The sequence below is a fragment of the Vicugna pacos genome, chromosome 4 (assembly GCF_048564905.1).
Source record: "Vicugna pacos chromosome 4, VicPac4, whole genome shotgun sequence".
Taxonomy (NCBI): domain Eukaryota; kingdom Metazoa; phylum Chordata; class Mammalia; order Artiodactyla; family Camelidae; genus Vicugna; species Vicugna pacos.
The window spans coordinates 693,296-713,856 of NC_132990.1; the positions used below are offsets into that span (position 1 = coordinate 693,296).

The window sequence follows — 20,561 nt, forward strand, 5'->3', positions numbered from 1 at the left end:
AACACTGTAGAATCTGTTTGATAAAGTCATTGCTTATGAATAAGATGTAAAGGAAATAGAATGGGGGTGAAGAATGTATTTTTAGTTTTCTGAAAGCAGTGTTACTGTTCTGGGAAACCATGAACATTGTAGAGAATTTACCATTGCACAATAAAAGGAAATATAATTGCTCTCATCTCCATTGCATGGATTTTTATGTGCAGCTAAAAACAATTTGAAAAATGTGATGAAATTACACCAAACTTTTCCTTGGAACACCGTTGGGTTTTTGTTTTTATTTTCCCAGCTTTGAAAATTTTTTTGCTGAAAATTTCCCAATGGGAATTAAAAATAAAAATTTTTAACTTCTAACTAAAGATATACATTTAAAAGGTGGAAAAAGTTAGCAGTGCAGAGCAATAGCCAGTGGGTGAAATGTTTCCACTGCAGAGTGCCCTTATGTAACAGCCTCATGTCCTTCGCTGTGACAGAAGCTGAGGTGGATGTCTGGCTGAAAGTGGTTAAGAATAGAATTTTCCCAGAAATGTATCCACACTTCTAGACTATGGAATTCACAATGTATTTCTTGTCCCAGTTGTGTAATGTTCATATGCGACGGTCATTTCCAAACCTAAGATTTTAACTTGTTGTTGCTTTCACTGGGTAGCAGAATTCTACTAAATTATATACCACTATTTAAGAATACTGAGGACATATTTTTCCACTGTAAAAAATACCTTTTAAATCATTTTAACCCACCCTAAACATTTTGATAGCAGTTTTTAGTAACCTCTCATAAAGTATTATTTTTAAAAGCAATAAGATTGGGCAGTTTTTGAACAGAGGATAATAATTCATACCAACTATGTTGCTAAACATAAGGTCTCAGGCCCAACAATCCATCATAATTCATACCTTATGGTCTGATAGCAATTAAAACACAATCATTAAATACACTGCAAACATACATAATTGTGGAAATCTTGCTTATGTGGAAAAGCATTCAGTGCTTTATTATCCAGAATAGTACCTTTGTTTATTATTTTGACAATGTTGTAATTGTTGAGGAACTTAAAGAATCATTCCGAGGGGACCTTTAATGCCCACACAGATTTGGACTTTATCCCATATTACGACGACTGGTAATGCTGTTAATACCATCACGGCTGTGAATGCTCTGAGTCTCAGCTGACTTTCCTGTCCTGTAAGTGGAACAGGCCTGATCAGCCGGCTGTAAGGCAGTGAGGGCCACAGATTGAAACCCCTGCGCTGCGGAGTCCAGACCGCAAAGCACAAAAGGCGGGACTTCTGAGTTCAGAGACTGTTTCAGAAAGTCTTCCCGGGGTCGGCCTTTAGCTCTAGAAGATGAAGGACCCTGGATGAGACACAGGCACCACTGGACAGAGTAAATACTCACTTACACGTGATGCTCATGCTGCCTGGAATGGGTGATGGGCAGGTCCGGGTGGCCGCTGCCCGAGCCCCAGACTGCCAGAGCCGCACGTGCAGAGCAACCGGAACAGTCACAGCAGGTGCTCGGCGCATGTTCTCACAAGCTCTCACAAGCTCTCACAAGTCTCATGCTTGAACTGTTCGCTTTTCACTCTGGTGTAAATAAACACACTGTGTGTGTGTGTGTGTGTGTGCAGAGAAATCCAGCTCACTGTTTTAATTTAACAAAGGTCGTGAAGTGCCTCCAGTGTGAAGGCCTGGCCAAGGAAGAGGTGGCTCGCAGGAGGCTGGCATCACTGTTGCTCTGTGGCTGAGGTTAGGCAGTCGGACGTCAGGGGCAGAGGGAAGAAAGGCGGGGAGTGGGGCTGGATTGTTGTCAAGCTGGAGAGGGGCAGACACCTCCCTGAGATTGTCGGGTGATGTCAGCCATGTTACCACTTGACCATGTCTTCACAGTCTCTTAATGTCCTGCATTCTGATGCTTTGACATCTGGGCCTTGCTGACACTGGAGCGACTGCCCCTCCCCAGGCCAGCCTGGTTCTAGAGGGAGAAAACCCCAACCATTCTAGGGCCACACCCCAGCCACCCCCTTTATCTGCCTCTCCCTCTCCAGGCCACTGTCCCCCTGCCCCGGGCCAGCCACCAGACAACCAAGGCAGCCTCTGTACCTGAGAGCCAGCTGGAACGACTGACCCATCACTGCCACATACGCACACCCAGCCTCGCGTTCCTCCCCAGGAAACCACAAAACAAGCTTGCCGCCCCGCCCCCACCCCGCTTCCACTGCCTCCAGCCGCACCCGGGGGCCTCTCCACGTGGCACCCCACCCCCACCCTGCCCCCGGTGCAGTGTGGGGTTTGTGAGTCTAACGAACTGTCTTTGCAGTGGAAGTCCTCTCCTGATTTACTGGCCTGTTATTATTCCTAAACTGACATATGCCTGCCTAGGAGTTACACATGAATAACCACGAATATCTTCGTTTTACAGACTATAGTTACCAAAGGGGAGGGGGGAGAGGGGTACATTAGGCATCTGGATGAACAGAAACACACTACTACATATAAAATAGATAAACAACAAGGACCTACAAGGAACTATATTCTGGTGATAATCTGTAATGGAAAAGAATCTGAAAAAAATACACATATATGTGTGTGTATATGTATAAGTGAATCACTTCGCTGTACACCTGAAACTAACATCGTATACCAACTGTATTTCCATAAAAAATAAAATTCAAAAAAGAATTTGTTTTAAAATAAACCATAATGCCTGAAGCTGGCAAGATGCTGTGAGAAGAATGTAGGAAGGGAGGCCGTGGGAATGAGACGTCCTCCTTGCCCTTACTTATCCAATCAGGAGACGGAAAAGTTTGTGCAAAACAACATGACCAGCACATAAACACCAGCACAGAAGAACAGAGTTGTACCCTTTTATTGCCACAGTAACTTTTCAAAGGTGGGTATGAATACAAAGTTCCAAAGAGCAAGACATGATGGTCTGATGCCAGTACTCAGAACTTCCTAGCAGTGGACAGAAGCCATGGATAAGCAAGACCTGTGCATCCAAGGAGGCAGAGGGTTCGGGGTGGCGAGCCATGCAGGGAAGCTCTGCAGGGACCAGGTCTTGTGGAGCAGCCTGGCCGCTGCAGCCAGAGGCTCTCAGTGTGCTGCCCTGCACTAGGCAGACCTTTGAATGGACACGATCCCTTCACGCCCCAGCTATGAATCTGAAGCCCTGTGAGTGAGTTGAAGCGAGTGCCTCACTTCCTGTAACCTCTGCCCAAGTCAGGAGATGAGATTTAAGTAAAGAGCTCCCAACCCACACGCCCAGAAATACGAGGCACGGGAAGGCACCGCCTGCTGACCAGTGAATGAAGCAGAAGACATGGGATTGCAGCCAGGGGTTTGCACGGCTCCACACGGCGAAGCAAAAACAACGATACCGTCTCAGCGTTTTCAGGTACTTTACATTAAAAAAAAAAACAAACATTAAAGGTATGTGGGAAAAAATTCTAGAAATGATGTTTTAAAATCTGTATTTTGAAGAAAGGGAGCACCACCAATTGCATAAAGATATAAAACACAGTAACAAACGTAAGGAACGATCAGGATCGGAACTGCAATAAAACCCAAACACCTACAAAGAAAGAGAACGTATGTCCTGTAGAGTGTGTCCCAGGGTGACCGGAGCACAGTCGCGCGCGGTCGGACCGCGCAGACACGGCTGCGCAGCGTGCGTGGGCCCCTCCTCCCTGGCGTCCTCTCCCTCCGCGGCCACCCTTGGCCCGGCCTCGCTCTCGCTCCCTCGGGGTCGCACGGCCCGGGTCCGCGGGGCCTGAAAATCTGAGCGTACCCCGGGTGGGAAAGCGCACACGCACACACATGCATGCACGCGCGCGCGCACACGCCCGGGGGTCGCGTGCACTTAGCGGGCTGTCCTGTGCTTTGCGTGGAGACGTGCGGCCTGAGCGCCCCGATGCTCCCGACGCCGCCCCGCCCGCGAGCCCGGAGCCCGCGCCGCCTCACAGGGTGGTGTCCCAGAACTGGGAGGGCAGCCGGCTGCAGGAGGCCCCCTCGGGCTTCTTCAGAAGGGTGGGCTTCTTGCAGGGAGGCGGGGGCGGCGCCCTGGGCTCCGAGCGGCGCAGGATCTGCGGCCAGTCCCCCCGCTCCTCGCAGAGCCGCCGCCGCCAGTCCAGCAGCTCCTGCAGCGCCGCGCTCTCGTTCTCCGAGAGCCGCAGCTGGTGGATCACCTGCGGGAGGAGAGGGGGAAACGGTAGCACCAAACACTGCGGACGCGTGAGGAGGGCCACAGGGCCACCCACCTGGACCCGGGGCGCCGGCCGGGGCACACGCACCCCGGCCCCGCTCGGAAGCCTCCCGGCTCTGCTGCCCCGGGAGCAGCGCGCCCAGGGCTCGGCGGCGGGCTGCAGAATTAAGACAATAAATGGAACTTGTGGAACAGTTAGGAGGGGGCCCTGGTCAGCATCTGATGTACACCCAGGGATACTAGAAGGAATGCAGTGTCTGTTTGCCGTCTCATTGTATACACTCTTACAGCATCACCCACTTGGTCATTTAATGTATCGCAACTATAATTCCGTCTGTAATAGATGTGCGTGGATTTCTGAAGTCTCACCCCATTCCAGAATCCACTCCTCTGCCTACTCACAGTTACTAGTCGACATCTTTTGAGGACATGTGACCCCATTCTGACCACCATGCATTAACCAGGGGGTCCGCAGAGATGGGAACTTCAGGGGCCGTGGGAGCAGGGCATCACAACGTGCAACTGTATCGGCTGCTTCGTCGGCTTCCTTGAGGTCCCTGGAGAGGCAGAGCTTGCCCGCTGGGGGTGACTGGGATCCTTCCAGACAAGCAGGCTACATGGTGTGGGTTCCCTCTACTGCCTGCAACCAGTAATCTGGAACCGCTGTGCATGGCAGAGACCGATTTTTCTGTCAATTCTATAGTGAGTATGCTGGTTGAAAAAAATGAGATTCTGGACATCAGAATGGGGGTACTGGGGAGGATTCAGAGGAAGTGAGACGGCTCAGCCCGCCTTCAAAGCACCTGCTACTTTGTTCCTGCGTCACCTCCAGCCTCTCCATCAAGACAAAGGAGAATGAAACAAAGGCACCACTGGTTGGCTTAGGTGAGAACAGTCATCTGAAAACAACAAGGACTGTCAGCGTCCCAGGACAGGTCTGGGCACCCGGGCCTACAGCCGACAGAAGAAGATTTTTAAAGCCTAGAACCAAAGAGATGGGCAGAACGTTGAGACATGATGTTAAAACACAGAAGCCAGGAGGTCAAATGCATGTCTGTAGTGCAAAACTAGATTTCTGGAACTGGTTATTAGCAAAAGGGGGTCGCCCCAAATTGAATCTATTGATAACCACATTAAAAAAAGGAAAGCAAGACTATGATTGCCCAATCCCTGAAGCAAGCTCCAGGCACTGATCAAAAGTGAGCTGCGCAAACACTACACCCCTTGAAAAGGGTGTTTTTCTCTAGTTTCCAGGATTGTACCAGAATGACCTGCAAACCAGGCATTTTCCTGCTGGGAAGACTCTTGTGGAAGCCGGAAAGCCTCCACTGTCAGGGAAGCGAGCCAAGAAAACAGGGGGGAGGGCGTGCATAAAATCAGTTATGGAATGAACACTTCAGTGCTAAGTGTGTGTCAGGTGCCTTCCTGAGCACCTTGCCGATATGAACTCGTGCAGCCCTCCCAGGAACTCCGGAAAGCACTGCAAGCCCTTTGCAGGTGGGGACACTAAGGCGCAAAAAGGTTAAGTAATTTCCCAAAGCCACATGGAAAATGGTGGAACCAGGCAGTCTGAATGCAGAGTCTGTCTTCCTAACTCTTGTCCCACAAGGCTGATTACTTATGTAAAGAATTGATGTCGAGGATCTGAAAGACCAGGGTCCCTACACCGTCTCCCTCTTTCCTTCTTTTTCTAATTGGGATTTGAGTGAAACATGTGTTTCTTTCACTCATGTATTCTAGTTCCTCTATCTTCTCCACTAGCGGATGCTGTGTTGATTACATTTAGCATCAGCTTGATTTACCCTGTAAATCAAATTGAATATTGAATATTTGTATGTATGTTCCCTGGCACACAGTCAGCACATAACAGCAACCTCTGAAAAACACTGTCCTTGGATTTACTCTTACGGGAGGATATTTAATGGATGGAAGTGTATCCCTCTCAGTTGTTTATTTTCCCAACATTTCATAGAGATCTCATCTTTCTGAAGTAACACAACTTCACTTCGATCTATTTAGAAACAAAAGAAGGACCCTCTACATTGGATGTTTAGGTCACGGCAGGTTACTGCTCCCATTGTAAAAGTGCAAAAAAGGGGATAAATTACAAAAATCATATTTTTGAAACACTGGAAAACTCTGGTAAACTGTGAATTAGAAAAACTAACATTATGGATGGGGAGAATCTTTCCCAGCAAATGGATAACTGGATAATTACCAGCTACTTTTTTGGTCTTCTGGGGACATGTGGAGTCCTTCTGTAGGTCTCGAGAACCCTTTTTAAAAGAGAGAAAATCCATACGATATTTTGCAGCTGGATGAGACTAGATGCACCATTTGAAAACTTGAGAACCCCCAGATGCACGGTCATTTTCCCCAAGAGACGTTTGTTGAGTTCTTCAACTGCATGAGTGAGTGGGGCCCTGAGCCAAAAACTTATAAAAAGCAGAGTGAAATCGCCTAGACGTGCTTCAGAAGCAAAAAGTATGACAGGAGAGGTGATAGCCTTAAGTATCCGACAAGCCTCATCTTCAAGACTTGCAGATTTTGAAACTGAGTGGGGCACACAGCAGGAGAGCCGGGCCAGGGGCTCTGAAATGCACAGCTGGAGCTACAATAATGTTTCAGTGCTGATGAGTGCACACTGTCAGGGTCTCAGTCCGCGCACAGGAGGGCGCGGCCGGAGGATTAGCGGACAACCAGAGGTAGGCTGGTTTTCCATCACAGCTCAATACTTGATTGGATTAAGGTGATTGCCTCTTGCCTTTGCTTCCTGATGCAGGCTGGTGAAATCCTCTTAGGGAGAAGGCGTCATCTGTGGTGTCTGTAGTCTGCTCACCCACAATGCCAACTATGCAACCAGAAGTTACTATACATGTGAACAGACAGGATATTTACCCAAAGCCAAAAGCTAAAACAGACTCACGGATGGTCCAGGTTTAGAGTTAGCAGAAACAGACTTTAAAATTACCTATAATTAAATGCTTAAGAAAATAGAGAAAAAGATGAATAAATAAAAGAAACAGCAGAATAGACATGCACGTAAAAGGAGCAGAAATGTAAAGAAAGTAGCAAAGCAATATTCAAAGCAATAAGTTTCCAGAACCTGGGGTGGACAAATTATGAAGTTCAGCAAACCGCACACAAGATAAATCCACACACTGCCAGCAACAATAAGGACAATTTGTAATCAGTAAGACACTGTATTAAAAATGCCCAAGGTCAAAGACAAAGAAAAAAGTTTTACAAATCTAGAGGAAAAAAACCCAATTACCTTCAAAGGAGCAATCATGAGAGTGAATGCTGACTTCTAAACAGAAACATTGGAAGCCAGAAAACCACAAATTGCAGGTTAAAGCACTGAAAGACAGTAGTTCAACCTAGGATTCTATACTCAATCAAGAATCTTGCAAAAATGAAAGAAAGCTGAAAACAATTTTTTGGACAAACGAGAACAAGGAAATTTGCTATCACAAGTCTTGCCTGTTTTTTTTTTTTTAAGGTGAAGAAAATGATCCAAGGTGAAAAATGGAAATTTAAGAGAGAATTAAGGACACGGGAATTCAGTCCATGGGTAAATATAAATGATATGCTTGCAGTGTCTTACAGACTTTACATCGTATGTAGAACAGCACACCAACAGCAACTGCAAGAGCCAGGAGGGAAACGTGGAGCTTAGAGGGTCGAAGGTGCCAGCGGTATTAGGGAAATGACCAGAATAACGTAATTTATTAAGGTGAAATAAATCAAGGAGTCACGCCTTATTCTCCAGCAAAAGTACAAAAAGAATAGTGAGAGGAGGTATAATTAACAAATTAATATGAAATAATAAATAATTAATCTAAAAGAAAGCAAGTAGAGTGCAAATATATATACATGTAAAGATGGAGGCCAGTTCCTAACAAAACAGAGTAGAGCATGAAAACACAATCCCAGTCTCCACCCAGCAGCTGGAGATGCTTTTCCACGACCTGATGGCTTGTGCTGTATTTATGCCGCTGCTGGTGTGCACAGACCCTCTGTCCTCGTATCAGGCACAGAATCTATCCATTCTGTATTTCTTTTCCATGCTAAACTCTTTTCAGCAGCTTTTCATAATGGCCAAAAATATATACTAGGTGTGACCCTCTGCTAAGACCTTCATAATAGGGAAGATTTGGAGAGTGAGTCACACCGCAGAAGCAGCCCATCTGCTGAGAGTGACTTTCAGCGGCTGCTGATCTGAATTAGGCTTGTGGGGAGGGATTTTGACATAAAATGTCCCAAATCCCCTGAGTCATTGCTTCCCTGGGGAAACAAACAAACAAAAAACTCTCTAGCCTTTCAAAGCTTCTCGGCATTTACTAAAAATATCTGAATTCCCCAGCACATTATAAAAGGTGGAAAATTTAAGACACACAAACCATTAGAAGGCATTTTCTTAATGAGGATATCGATGTCTTGAATAATGTAGTGGAGACAGAAGCCCACCCTCTTTGAATCAACCACCAAGAGCTTTCGATGCTTCCGTGATAAGCAAAAATTTGACTGTTTGCAATAATCAACCAATGCTCAGAATAAACCTTCTCACTGAGAGATCCCATGACTGTATCTTATATTATGGAGATTAATAGGCACTGAGTAAAATCAAAGAGGTATATAAAAATAGTTGCCAGAGTGGCATAAATGAGATGCTGAAATATCAACGGTATTGATCTTTGTTAAAAAAAAAACACACATACAATGAATCTTCACAGGTTGTCCTAAATTAAGGCTGACATTCTGTGTAAGGACATATGCTCGGCCACCCCTTTTGACACAGTGAAGGTCAGAGGGCACTTGAGAACTATGATCTGTGAGACAACGTGGAAAAGATCAGAAGACAGGGACCGTGTGCCCTGACTAATGACGCTCAATCTGCTTCATTTAGATTTATTAAATTTACCAGGTTATGAGGCACACAAGTCACATTTGTCAAAGACACTGTAAGAGCTTCAATATTTTAGAACAGCAAACACATGCAACTCTGCATGTTAGTTAAGTGGTGGTCAAGTAACCTATGAGGCAGAGAAAGTATTTGCAATATTATCCAGCAGCATAGAAAATATCAAAATCGGTGTTTGGTCATTCTTTATATTTCACATCCCATTGGTGGTAACAGAAACCGTTACAACATCCCTTGCCATCATTTGCTATTTCCCAATAAATTGAATATGATAATTTATTTATTTAAAATATTTCAATTATTTATTTTATTACTGGCAGGGGGCAGGTAATTAGGTTTTCTTTCTTTTTAGAGGAGGTATTGGGGATTGAACCCAGGACCCTGTGCATGCTAAGCATGAAAAATTTGGTTTGGGTATTGAAAGGGAACCATTTCTTTTCAGAAAGAAGAGAGATGACTGTGGGGTCAGGGGTGCCCCTGGCAGTGTGGCCTGGAGTTAGCCGGCTTCTCCCTGGACCTCATTTATCCTGGTTTGTTTGAAGCATAAAAGGAGCCATACCGGTGTCTTCAGTCTGGTTTTCCATTGTTGCCAAAGATGTATCTCCCCCCACGTTATCCCTCCAGACAGCTGGTCCCTTACCTAGTTTTTCTTCTGACATGTTCTATATAATCGTGTTTGCACACAAAATCATTATCTGTCAGAACCAGAGGGCAGCACTCCCGCTGGGAAGTAAGACAGGACCCGGACCGCGGGGCTCTACGCGGCAGCACCATGAAAGTGACAAGTGTCCTGCTTCTAAACGAACTGGTGGACATGCCAGCCGTGCAAGTGTCTTGACATGAGTGGGTCAACAAGAAGGAGTCTTTTTAAGCTTTTTTTCCTCTTTTTTTTTTTTTTTGTATCATTTACCTGGAGAAGGGGGCTCTGTAGAGGAAGGTCTGGAGAGACTTCAAAGAGGTGGTAACTTTGCTCTGAATTTTGAAAGACGAGATGGGCCCCAGCTGGAAAGAGGGGTGGAAAAGGCCGGAAGGCATTTCCACGGGTCTTGATGCAGGCAAGTGCCGGTAATGACACTGAGCTTCCGTCTCTAACAGAGACTGGCAGACCCGCGAGGACTCTGATTCTGGTTTGAGTCTGGGTGGGATGTGGACAAACCACGTCTCTCCAGTCAGGGTGCCTGGATGGGAATCCTGAATTTGCCACCTAATGGATGTGTGACCTTGACCAAGCCCATCAGCCTCCTCACCTGTGAAGTGGGTTCACAGTCATTGTCAACCTCAGAAGGACGGGGGTGGGGGTTATATGGATGCCATATGTGAGCTGCCTTTAAGTGCCTTGAAAATGTTGGGAGCATTCTATAAATGTGGGCTCTTATGATTTTGTCAATTGTTAACTCTTTGACTCGAGAAAACCCTCAAACATACTGACTTATGATTATCTTGATGACTCAATCGGATAATGTTAAATCAAAGTAGTTTGCATGATTTGTGGCCCTATGTAAATATAACATGTTCTTTTCCTTCCTTATTAACAAGAAGATCTCAAAATACTGGATTTATAACATAACTATGATTTCTATACGATTTAAAATAAAGAAAATTATGCAAGAAGAAAATGACAAAAGGTCTAGATGTCTTTTAGATTTTGGAGTAAGAGAAAAAGCACTAAAAATCAGATATTAGTGAGTAATTTCAACAACCGTTACCTGTTTCTGAAATTGAGATCTGTAAATGTTTTTCCAGGGGTCCTCAATTTCTTGGGACAATCTAAAATTTTTTTTGCTTTTTTTTATTTTTATGATACTTTAAAAAAATTGGTGTAATTGTGCTTTGGACCACTTGAATGCCTGCTTTTTAAGCTAGTGCTCAGTGAGATTTCATTTTCTGATGTATTTTATTTACAAGCAGACTGACACAGGTAACATTATTTATATCGTTGCAGGTTAACGAGGAGAGAGTAAATGGATTTAATATTCAGATAAGGTGTTTTTCTCCAAGAAAATGCTAAGTGATTTGACATTGTAAGGTAGGTTGCCTAGCAGTTCAAATAGAAAAGATGGAGACGTGGGTCAACCAAAGGCACACGACAGTAGATCTCACTAAGGTGCAGGGATCAGAGTCAGAGCCAGGTTAGTATTTTCAACAGCAATTTCATTTCATCTAAACAAAGTCATACTTCAAATAAATGTAAATGTTAGCTTTTTTGGCTTTTGTAGGTTTTGGTTTCACTGAATCAGCTTTGATTTCTTAGCTATACTGAAAGCTAAAAGAATAAAGGGATTTTATGTAATGATGTGGATGCAGGTTTCATTAACATTATAATAAAATCACTTAAGAACCGTTAAGAGTCAGGGATAACTATTATATGATTTAAAAAGGGTCACAGACATAATGCAACTGGGGAGAGTGCTGGTCTGTGCGGCTGGGACGCCCCGTGGGCAAGATTCGTTTTTTGTGTGGTGAGACTCTGGGTGTCTTTTGGAGACCGAAACTAGTGAGTTAATCTCTGCCCAGCACAAGGCATCCGGTGCACTTACTCAGAGGGTCTGAGCCGAGTGAGTGTATGAATGTTTGGATGTACGTTTGAGAACAGGGACAAATGTCACTACAGTGTATTAGACTTGTGGTGTCACTGTTTTGGAAACTTAGGGGCAATCAGGCACCTCACCCCATCGAGGCCAGGGAAGTGTGAACGAAAATACTGCAATGTGAGTGAAAATACTACAATCATAGCAGTAAGCAAAGAATGCTGAAACCAAGTCATCAGCGGCTGCCACCACCCCCCAGTGAGGACAGGCTTGCAGCCCAGCCTCTGCAGCCACTCACAATGGTGCACCCTGAGCGGACTCAGAATAAGAAAGGACAGGACCCTGGCCCTAGATAGCAAGGTGCTTGTCAAAGGAATGAATTCAGTGAGCCCAAATGTTTGCTTCCTCCCATACATAGAAAAGCACTAGATTCTTTAATTTGTGATGCCTGATTTTCTTTAGATAACAAGCAATATTTTATTGTTCCAACTACCTGGTCCTTGTTGTAAAGCTCCTATATGTCCTAGCTCCTCCCCTACCTCTTGGGATCAGTCCCTCAGAGCGATCTGAGAGGCTGTCAGCCCGGCTCGAGTCCTCCTGCCAAATAAAATATAACTCTTAACTTTTAGGCTGCGTGCTTATTTCAGTCAACAGAAGGGAGCCTTGCCAGATTGACTGTGGACAGACTCCCACCCTTCAGAGGTAGTTCCCATCTCCCAGATTCAGAGAAGACCCTTTCCAACACTGTAAAGCCCTGGGAACTTGTTAAAAACGCTCTCTGGCTCTGAAACCCCAGAGCGTGTGCGGGGTCCCGGACTCAAGTGTGGCTCTGAATTCGGACATGCCTAGATGGGTTTGAGTGGCTGGTGAGTGGGGTCAGTGACGGGAGTGGGACAGTCACCCTAGACGTCAGGGTGGCCAAAGACCACAATGCCTTGGCCAATCAAATAAGCGTCTCCTATGCTATGGTCTCAATGTTCATGTCCGCAAATTCACACATTGGGATCCTATGCTCCGAGTGATGGCATTTGGAATAAGGCATTTGGGGTAATTAGGTCATGAGGGCGGAGCCCTCATGAATGGGATCGGTGCCCTTCCACCATGGAAGGACACAGTGAGAGGTCTGTGACCTGGAAAGCAGGCCCCACCCAACCACGCCAGCTCCCCGACCCCAGACTTCCAGCCTCCAAGACTGGGAGAAATAGATTTCTGTGGTTTATAAGCCACCTAGTCTGTGGCATTTTGTGATAGTACTCCAAATGGCCTAAGACACCTTCTACCCAGAATTATTATTTCTGGATGGCATGGGGGAAAATGGTGCTATTCAATGACAGGTGTAAAACTCGGGCTTCTAGAAAAGGGCACAAGCTATCTGTCAGCTTAAATGTCTTTGAAAAAAAATTGGTGGAAGATCTAATAACACACTTGGAGATTATTCTGATTTTCATTTTTATAGTTGACATTCTAAAGAGACCTGGAAGCTGCAGAGCTCAGGGTCCACTTGGATCCAGGATTTGCTGGGAGCTGGGACTGTCTGACCCTTCCACAAGCACCGGGGGTCGGGCAGCATCACCCAAGGCACTCCCCGACGTGGGCTGCACTTAGGGGAGCTCAGCATTCTTAATTTACCCCCTCCAGTCAGTTTAGACCACCTGAAATGCAGCCTGGGTGGCACCCATAGCCCCACCTTCTCCTTTCTGCCTTTAAGGAAGGACTGCAGAAGGGAGACGCGAAGCCACGTACCTTCAACATATGAATACACCTCTGAGCAGTCTATTTCGAGCTCCCAGAACATGAGGACAGCTGCAGCAGTGACCACAGTCCACAGTCACTTTCCTGTGCGCTGCGGTCCTCATCCGCGAATGAAATCCCTCCCTTTCCGCAGATTTTTAACAAGAAGATTCCTTCTTCGAAACTAATCTTTGGAAAACAGTGTTACTTAAAACGCTGGTGATCACAGCCTGGACAACTCAGGACGGGAGTTAAAAGTAGGGTTTTTTTTCTGTTATTGAGAAACTCTGGCTGATCTGATATCTAAAAGTTCAAGACAAGAACACAGTCTCCATCTCCCACTCCCCACCCCCATCCTGCCCTGCACTCCAGGTTTGTCACCTGTTTTGTGTCTTCTGATGTCCAGGAAGTGTCAGTTAGCTATGAAGATAGAGTCTGATTGATCAAGTGATGTGAGGACCGACTTCATGCGACCTCTGTGTCCCACCGTGGGGCGTCGCTAATCCCTTCACTTACTCTAGGGGTTAAACCCCAGGAAACCTCTCACGGCCCAGGGGGAAGCACAGCAGGATGCAGAGGCTTAAATGAGCTTTATCACTTACATATCTGTTTACTCATTTTCAGCGGTTTCTTATTGCGTCATTATTACAGTCCTATGATGTGAACTAACTGAAAAGTGAGGTATAAATTGTCTTACTTCCTGCGGGTGCGCATTTCTATGGATAATAGTAATAAAGGTAAATTAATAATTTGCTGCTGATTTTTACCTTAAGTCTTTCTCTCCTAGGATAAAAATAACCTTTGTTAAATAATTCGTGTGTAAAATCATGTTGCTGTTCATTTGTCACAGAATTGATTTTTCTATTGACTATTCACCCAAAGGTGAAAAGAGGCATTAACTGACATTTATGGAAATTAAAAGAAGGAAGCGTCTCAGCTGACTGAATAGTGAATATTAGTGTTTCAGATGCAAACCCCATTTGCACTCCTGCTAACAAGATATTGGAGGACAAAACATTAAAAAAAAAGAAATTTGTGCATCAGTTTGTAAAACCATAGTTTACCTAAACAGATCCCAGCGACAAAGCTTAAAATGAAATGTGATTCAAAAAGTCTTTGACTGAAGGGAAGGACATGTCCATACATTAAAAAAAAAATCAAGAAAATGATCGGAAAGTGAAAACAGCAGGTTTGGTTCAGGCAGGCAAGAGCGGCTCCTTCCGAGGTGAGAAGCAGCCATTCACACCGCAGCCCAGGGAAGCTCATTCCTGCGCTCTGGCTCCCCTGTTGCCGAAGGGTTAAAAAAAAGGGAAACTATCCCTTCGAAGGAGCAAGTTCTCCTGGAAACAGGAGCAACTGCTCTGGGCAACAGGCAGCGAGGGAGGGAGACAGGATTTTAATGTTTTACCTTACCTGCACATGTTGATTTCTTAAAAAAAAATTTTACTTTTATAATAACTAATATTATACTTTACTTTTATAATAAATAATATTATATTGGAACACATTTAATGTAATTTAAGTGAACATTAATTTGCATTTTGCAGCTAGTTGTAAATTCATAGCCAAGAATAAAGACTCTGATGAGTGAATGCATGTTTCTTCTTATGATGGAAAGTTATAAAACAGAAGCTCATGATTATACATCACGCAGTATAATTCACTTGTGACACCTTAGGTTGTGGATTTTATATGAGCTCTGGTCTCTTACCTCAATTCATTCAGAAAACATGGTGGCATCAGTACAAGTGACTAGCAGATTGTAGCAAAACCTGGTAACACACATGCAGAATATGTCTGTAGTGATGGCGTAGTCATGGGTTCAAATGTGGAAAAATACACATCAATTATATTGGGAACACAGAGAGTCAGAGATTACAATTCCTTTCAAATTATTTTTCTGGGAATTATGTGGGAGGCTCACTGCAAATGTCAGGAGGTATTATTAGGGGCAAATGATCTACTAGATTTTTCTCTCTCCAAAGAATAAATCTGTTTATATAATTCGCTTGCTCACAAATCCTCAGTGCCGCCTTGCCCCAGCCTAAGAGCCAGCACAGGAAGTCCCGTGCTCTCTGACCACTCCGATTATCCCAGCTTCATCAGCACGCGATCTCACCTCATCTCTGTTGGTTCACTCAGATGCACCCAGACACTCTGTAAGTCCACCTGTCTTCTCCACAATAGTCCCAGTTTGGATTCCCCGTGTAGAAGCTCGGAGGTGTCCCAAGCCCGTTTCAAACATCGTCTTCATGGTCCTGCTGTCTGTTCTGAAAGCGTTTTCACGTGCTGTTCCAGCAGACCCTCATAACCATGGGAAATGAGCCAGTTAAGGAGCCTTCGCCTCATTTCATAGATGCTGAAATGCATCCTCACAGCCCAAACTCACCTGGCTGATCAGCGGTAGAGTCCAGACACACATTCAAGGATGCTGAGTTTCGTCAACCCTCTGAACTAACCTTGACTTTCGAGAAGTCTCCCGTATCTGCTAATCAATCTACACGTGTGCTTTCAACGATCAGGAGAAAGAAAGTGCTGTGACGGGTTTCCCAGGGCTAGAATCACGCTTGAGGACCTGCTCCCTCAAGAGGCTTTCATTCAAACTGAGCCACAAGACATAGAGAATTAGATGAATCAGCATGCTCGTTATAGCTGACTAGTAAATCATAGACGCAGTCACTGCTGTCGGAACACAGAGGGGACGCGACTCATTTCAAGGCATCGTGGCCCAAAGATTCCTCTTGGGCTGTGGGCTTTGTTCTGGACTGAAGGAGGGGTAGGACACAAAAAGAAAGGAGCCTCCTTGGGTGGAGTGGTGTGAGGAATGGCGTCCACATTTTTGTTCACGTCTGCGTGTACAATTACCAAAAACACGAGAGGGGAAGGCACTGTGCCACGTACAGCTTGAGAGTCAGCCCTGAGCCATCAAGAGAGACGTGAATTAGCAGAAAGGATGATCTGGGTGTGAAAGGCAGAAAGGCAAGGGCCACAACCGCGGCAGCTGAGTGCTCCACAGCCTCCAGAGGATGGAGGTCTAAGTCCGGGGACACGCATCCACTTTCCAAGGAGCCAGCGTGGTCCTTTGCACTGTTTCATAGGGCAGAGTTTATCTGTTAACTTATTAATTTCCCCAAACATTTTTTTTCTGGAAACAACCACATTCTGTGTGTTATAGTATTAAATATAATTAAGTAGAAATGAGGAAAACCATTTCATGAAATTGAATGCTAATAAAACCACTAGCCCAATCCAGGTAAATTTTAAAAATCAGCTACAATTAGGAAAGGGGCCGAGTTTCGCAGCTGGGACTGACTGAACGAGGGGGAAGCACCCTCTCTGCCACCAACCTTGGTTCTCCCTCCAAAGCTTAGCTACCAGCCCGAGCCACCTGCCTGAGGACTAGCGGTGAGAGAGGTGATTCTTTCTAATCATTAAATCCACAAGAAGGTCCTAAAAGGATTAGAATGTTTCTCCAAGGTGCCCAGTTTACTCCCGGGGACTGATTTTGTCCCTGAGTAAAATTAAGTCTATTGATTTTGAGGAATTTCTCAACATCCATTTCTTAAGAATTACAAGCTTTGGTTTCATATATTTATGACGTGGGGGGGCACCACTCATCGTTATTTTGCATTAAACCATCTGATAAGCCACACTGCAATAATTCTATCATCAGAAGCCATGAACAGGCATGTTTTTTACTATCTTAAGGAAAAAAGGTGGCTAAAGAATGGGGGCTGAGCCCAGTTAATTAAGTACTATAAATAATGCACAGCAGCAACACGTGAAACACTAAGCCAAACACGGGATAAAGGCCGTCAGTTACTGTTATGCAAGATGCCGTGACAGGCAGACCGCCAATACCGGGGGGCTGACACAGAAGAAGTGTACTGCCCACGTCAAGGCTAAAGAGGTGCTTCTGATCAGCGGATGACCTTCCACGTTGGCGTGAGTGGACTTTGCATCTTCCGGGGTCTTAAGAGTCTTCCGTATCCAGCTTCTGGTTGGGAAAAGGCATGGAATACTGTAGGGAAGGGGAGGTTTGTGTGGTCAAGCTTGGGAGCGGCTCACATCACCATGGCTCCCGTTCCAGTGGCTGGACCTCAGTCACGTGACCACCCCTAACTGCAAGGCTGCCGGGAAACGCGGTCCAGCAGGGGCTTCAGGAGAAAGGGATTTGGCGGGCACCGTGGCTGCCATGGTGTGGCTCCTCGGGTCAATTACAGTGTCTTTAAGGCCCAGTCATGGCAAATCGGGTGGATGCAAATGCTAGACAAGACGGGGGAAGGAAAACAGGACGGATGGGGACGAAAAAGAAAAGATTTTGCCAAAGTAGGCAACGTGTGAGAGCACAGCTCTTTGATCAAGACTTCTTCCCCAAAATAGATAATAAAACATCACCTGCAAGTGTATAAAATTAAATCCACTTGGGCTTCAAAATCTAGGCTTTTTATATCGTTGACTTCATGACACTTTTCCCAATATCATAGTTCATCTGTTTTAGAACCTATTTCTGACAGAGTCAGAAATACGAAATGACAGTTTCAAATAATAGCATAATCATCGAAATCAGAGAAGAATCAGGTCTTCGAGGTCTACTGAGGTCATAAAATAAATTCCTTCACCAACGTTAGCTGGTTATGTTTCAACACAATGCAAACCTTTCTGTTCCTTTAGCCTGGATCTTTCTTTCAAAGTCATCAGGTCACAATAATGTACAGAGCAGTCAGGAAGCCCAGGGCCCAGGTTCCCAGGGGCCAGCCTTCCAACTCTCTGTTATCTTGAGCAGGAATACAGCTATCTGTCTCCTATTTCCCACTTGCAGAAAAGGCAACTGTCTACCCTTTACTTGTCTTCTGAGCAGACCCAAGTTTCCAGACCTGGTCAGTGGTTTTCCTGAACGACAATGCAATCCCATCACAGCTGGTATTCTGCATTGCACCTCCCGCTGTAGTTTGTAAGTTCCTTATTTCTTGAATTAACACAAACTCATGGCAATTTCAGCTGCTCTGCATTTAGACGCCTAGTGACATGCAGTCACTCCTCTCCAGCCACCTGGCTGTTGAGATTCAAGCAAGCTCCTGCCCGGATACTTCCCCACCTGGGGTGCCCCCCCCCGACCTCACATGCCTGACTCCTCAACTTTCTTACTCCATCTTTGCTCAGTGAGGCTTTAACTCCACCTGATTGGAAATTCCAACCCAACCCAACCTGCCTCCACACCCCTCTCGTCACTCCCAGGCCTGCTTATTCTGTTTGACTTTTTAAAAATATGTTTTATTTCCTTTTACCATATTAAACATATTATCTAAACATTGTATAGTGTTTGCTTTCCCATGCTAGAATTTAAGTTCCAAGAGGGCAAGGATGTTTGCTTTGTAGACCGAAGTTTCCTAGGTGCCCACACCTGTGGCTTGCACAAGCAGGTTCTCGAAAAATATTTGTTGAATGAATGAATGAATGCATGAAACTTCAAGTTCATGCAATCCACTTTCCCAGAATTCAAAATAATGTACACATATTATATGCTTTATGTTGTGCATGTTATGTATGAATACACACATCTAATTACACAGAGCTGCACACACTAAAGCCACGTATGTTGTTCCTCATGGGTAACACCAGGGTCTTGCAGAGTCATGTTCATTGTGTGTGACTTTCACATCACACGCTGACTTTAGAACCAAATCTGTAAGATGGGACTTGACTTTAATATCCTCCAACCACAGGGATGCAACTGCTTATGACCCTATTTACCAAGTTTACTGGTACATTTTTAACATGAGACTGAATCAAAATATTTGATAAAGCTAGGAAATTTTCTGTCGGTTTCTCAATTCTTCTGAGGCGTCTCCTGGTTGCCATGGAGATGGCAGTTTATTGAGTGCTCTGGGTTGGGATAAAAAAATGACTGAGATGTAGTCCCTGTGTTCTCTACACCCTCCACAGTCCACCAGGGTCTACATCTACACACACACAATAATAACACAGCAAAGTAAGTCGTGTGAAAGAGACCACGTTGTAGAGTTACATAAACCAAATTATAGAGGCCACGACTGTGCTCGGAGGGCTGCTGGAGGAAGGCCATCAGGAGGAAAGTCACATCAAAGAAAGGTCTGCAAGGTCACAGGCAAAGGTGGAGAACAGCCCACTTCTGGGAACGCACCCAGAATTAGGAGCAAGGCAGGAGCAGAGCCCTGTGTTGTAAAAGGTGTGGGACAACCGTGACTGGGACAGAAAAACGCACAGTTAGGTTGCTAAGTCACACTGCAAAAATGTGGCACCAGTAAGAAGGGTAAACTGTTAGGGTTTACCGAAGTTGGGTGTTGCACTAGTCTCCATGCTTGCTTGCTAGGTTTATAATTTTCTGTAACAAAATTATTTTTGAAAATCACAAAAATGACATATTTATCAAAATCCCAGATAAGAGTGGGGTCCTGCTCATTCAAGCTCATCTCCTGCATATTTTTGATAACACCTGCTGTGTTAGAATTGGTATTCAGAACACTGACCTTGGGGGAAACAAAAGGGAATGCTAAGACAATAATGGCACGCATGTTTTGGAGCACTTACTATGTCGCAGAGAGCATGCTAAACATGTGACATATATTTCCTTCAGTCAACCTGAAATAAAATTACTACTTTCCATACCCACAAGTGACATAACAGATCTGGGGTTCAAAGCTAGTTCTTCTCTTTCTTCTTTAATTTCAAAAATTAAATTAAGTTAATACTGAGTTCTTCTGTGAACCAGAATCTGCACTTAACCACCCTGCCCAGCGGCACCGTCGCCGCCCCCCTCCGCGGTGGTGCCGGGCTCTCTGCGGCTTCCCCAGCTGGAAGGCGACGTGCAGATACATCATGAGAACTCTGTCCTCTTTAAAAACACAGTCACAATTCTGATTTCCTTCCTTCACTGTTTCTTACAGCTGAACTTTCCTCATTGATCACAGTCAAGGTCTTCACTGGAAAAACGTTATGTATTTGAGTGCATTTAGGATACACATATGGAGCGATTTTACGAAGGGAAAAATACAAAATGTAGCATTTGTTTTGGTTATCTTCCAAGTTTCTATGTATCTATACAGGGTATGTCCCTTCGCTGCTGAAAATGTTGTCATTTAAATCACACCATCAAATTAATTTACTGCCCTGCTTTCTTGCACGTAAAAAGGGAGTC

The 20,561-nt window shown here is 45.0% G+C and overlaps 1 protein-coding gene across 1 annotated transcript in view; it reads right to left on the reverse strand.

Annotated features, from left to right (window-relative positions):
* Positions 1-3,717: 3,717 nt before the first annotated feature.
* Positions 3,718-20,561, reverse strand: part of LOC140696223 (unconventional myosin-XVI-like) — a 211,129-nt gene continuing 194,285 nt past the window's right edge. The window contains 1 exon segment of the mRNA XM_072960641.1: positions 3,718-4,184. Coding sequence (XP_072816742.1) covers positions 3,957-4,184 — 228 coding nt within the window. The 3' untranslated portion in view covers positions 3,718-3,956.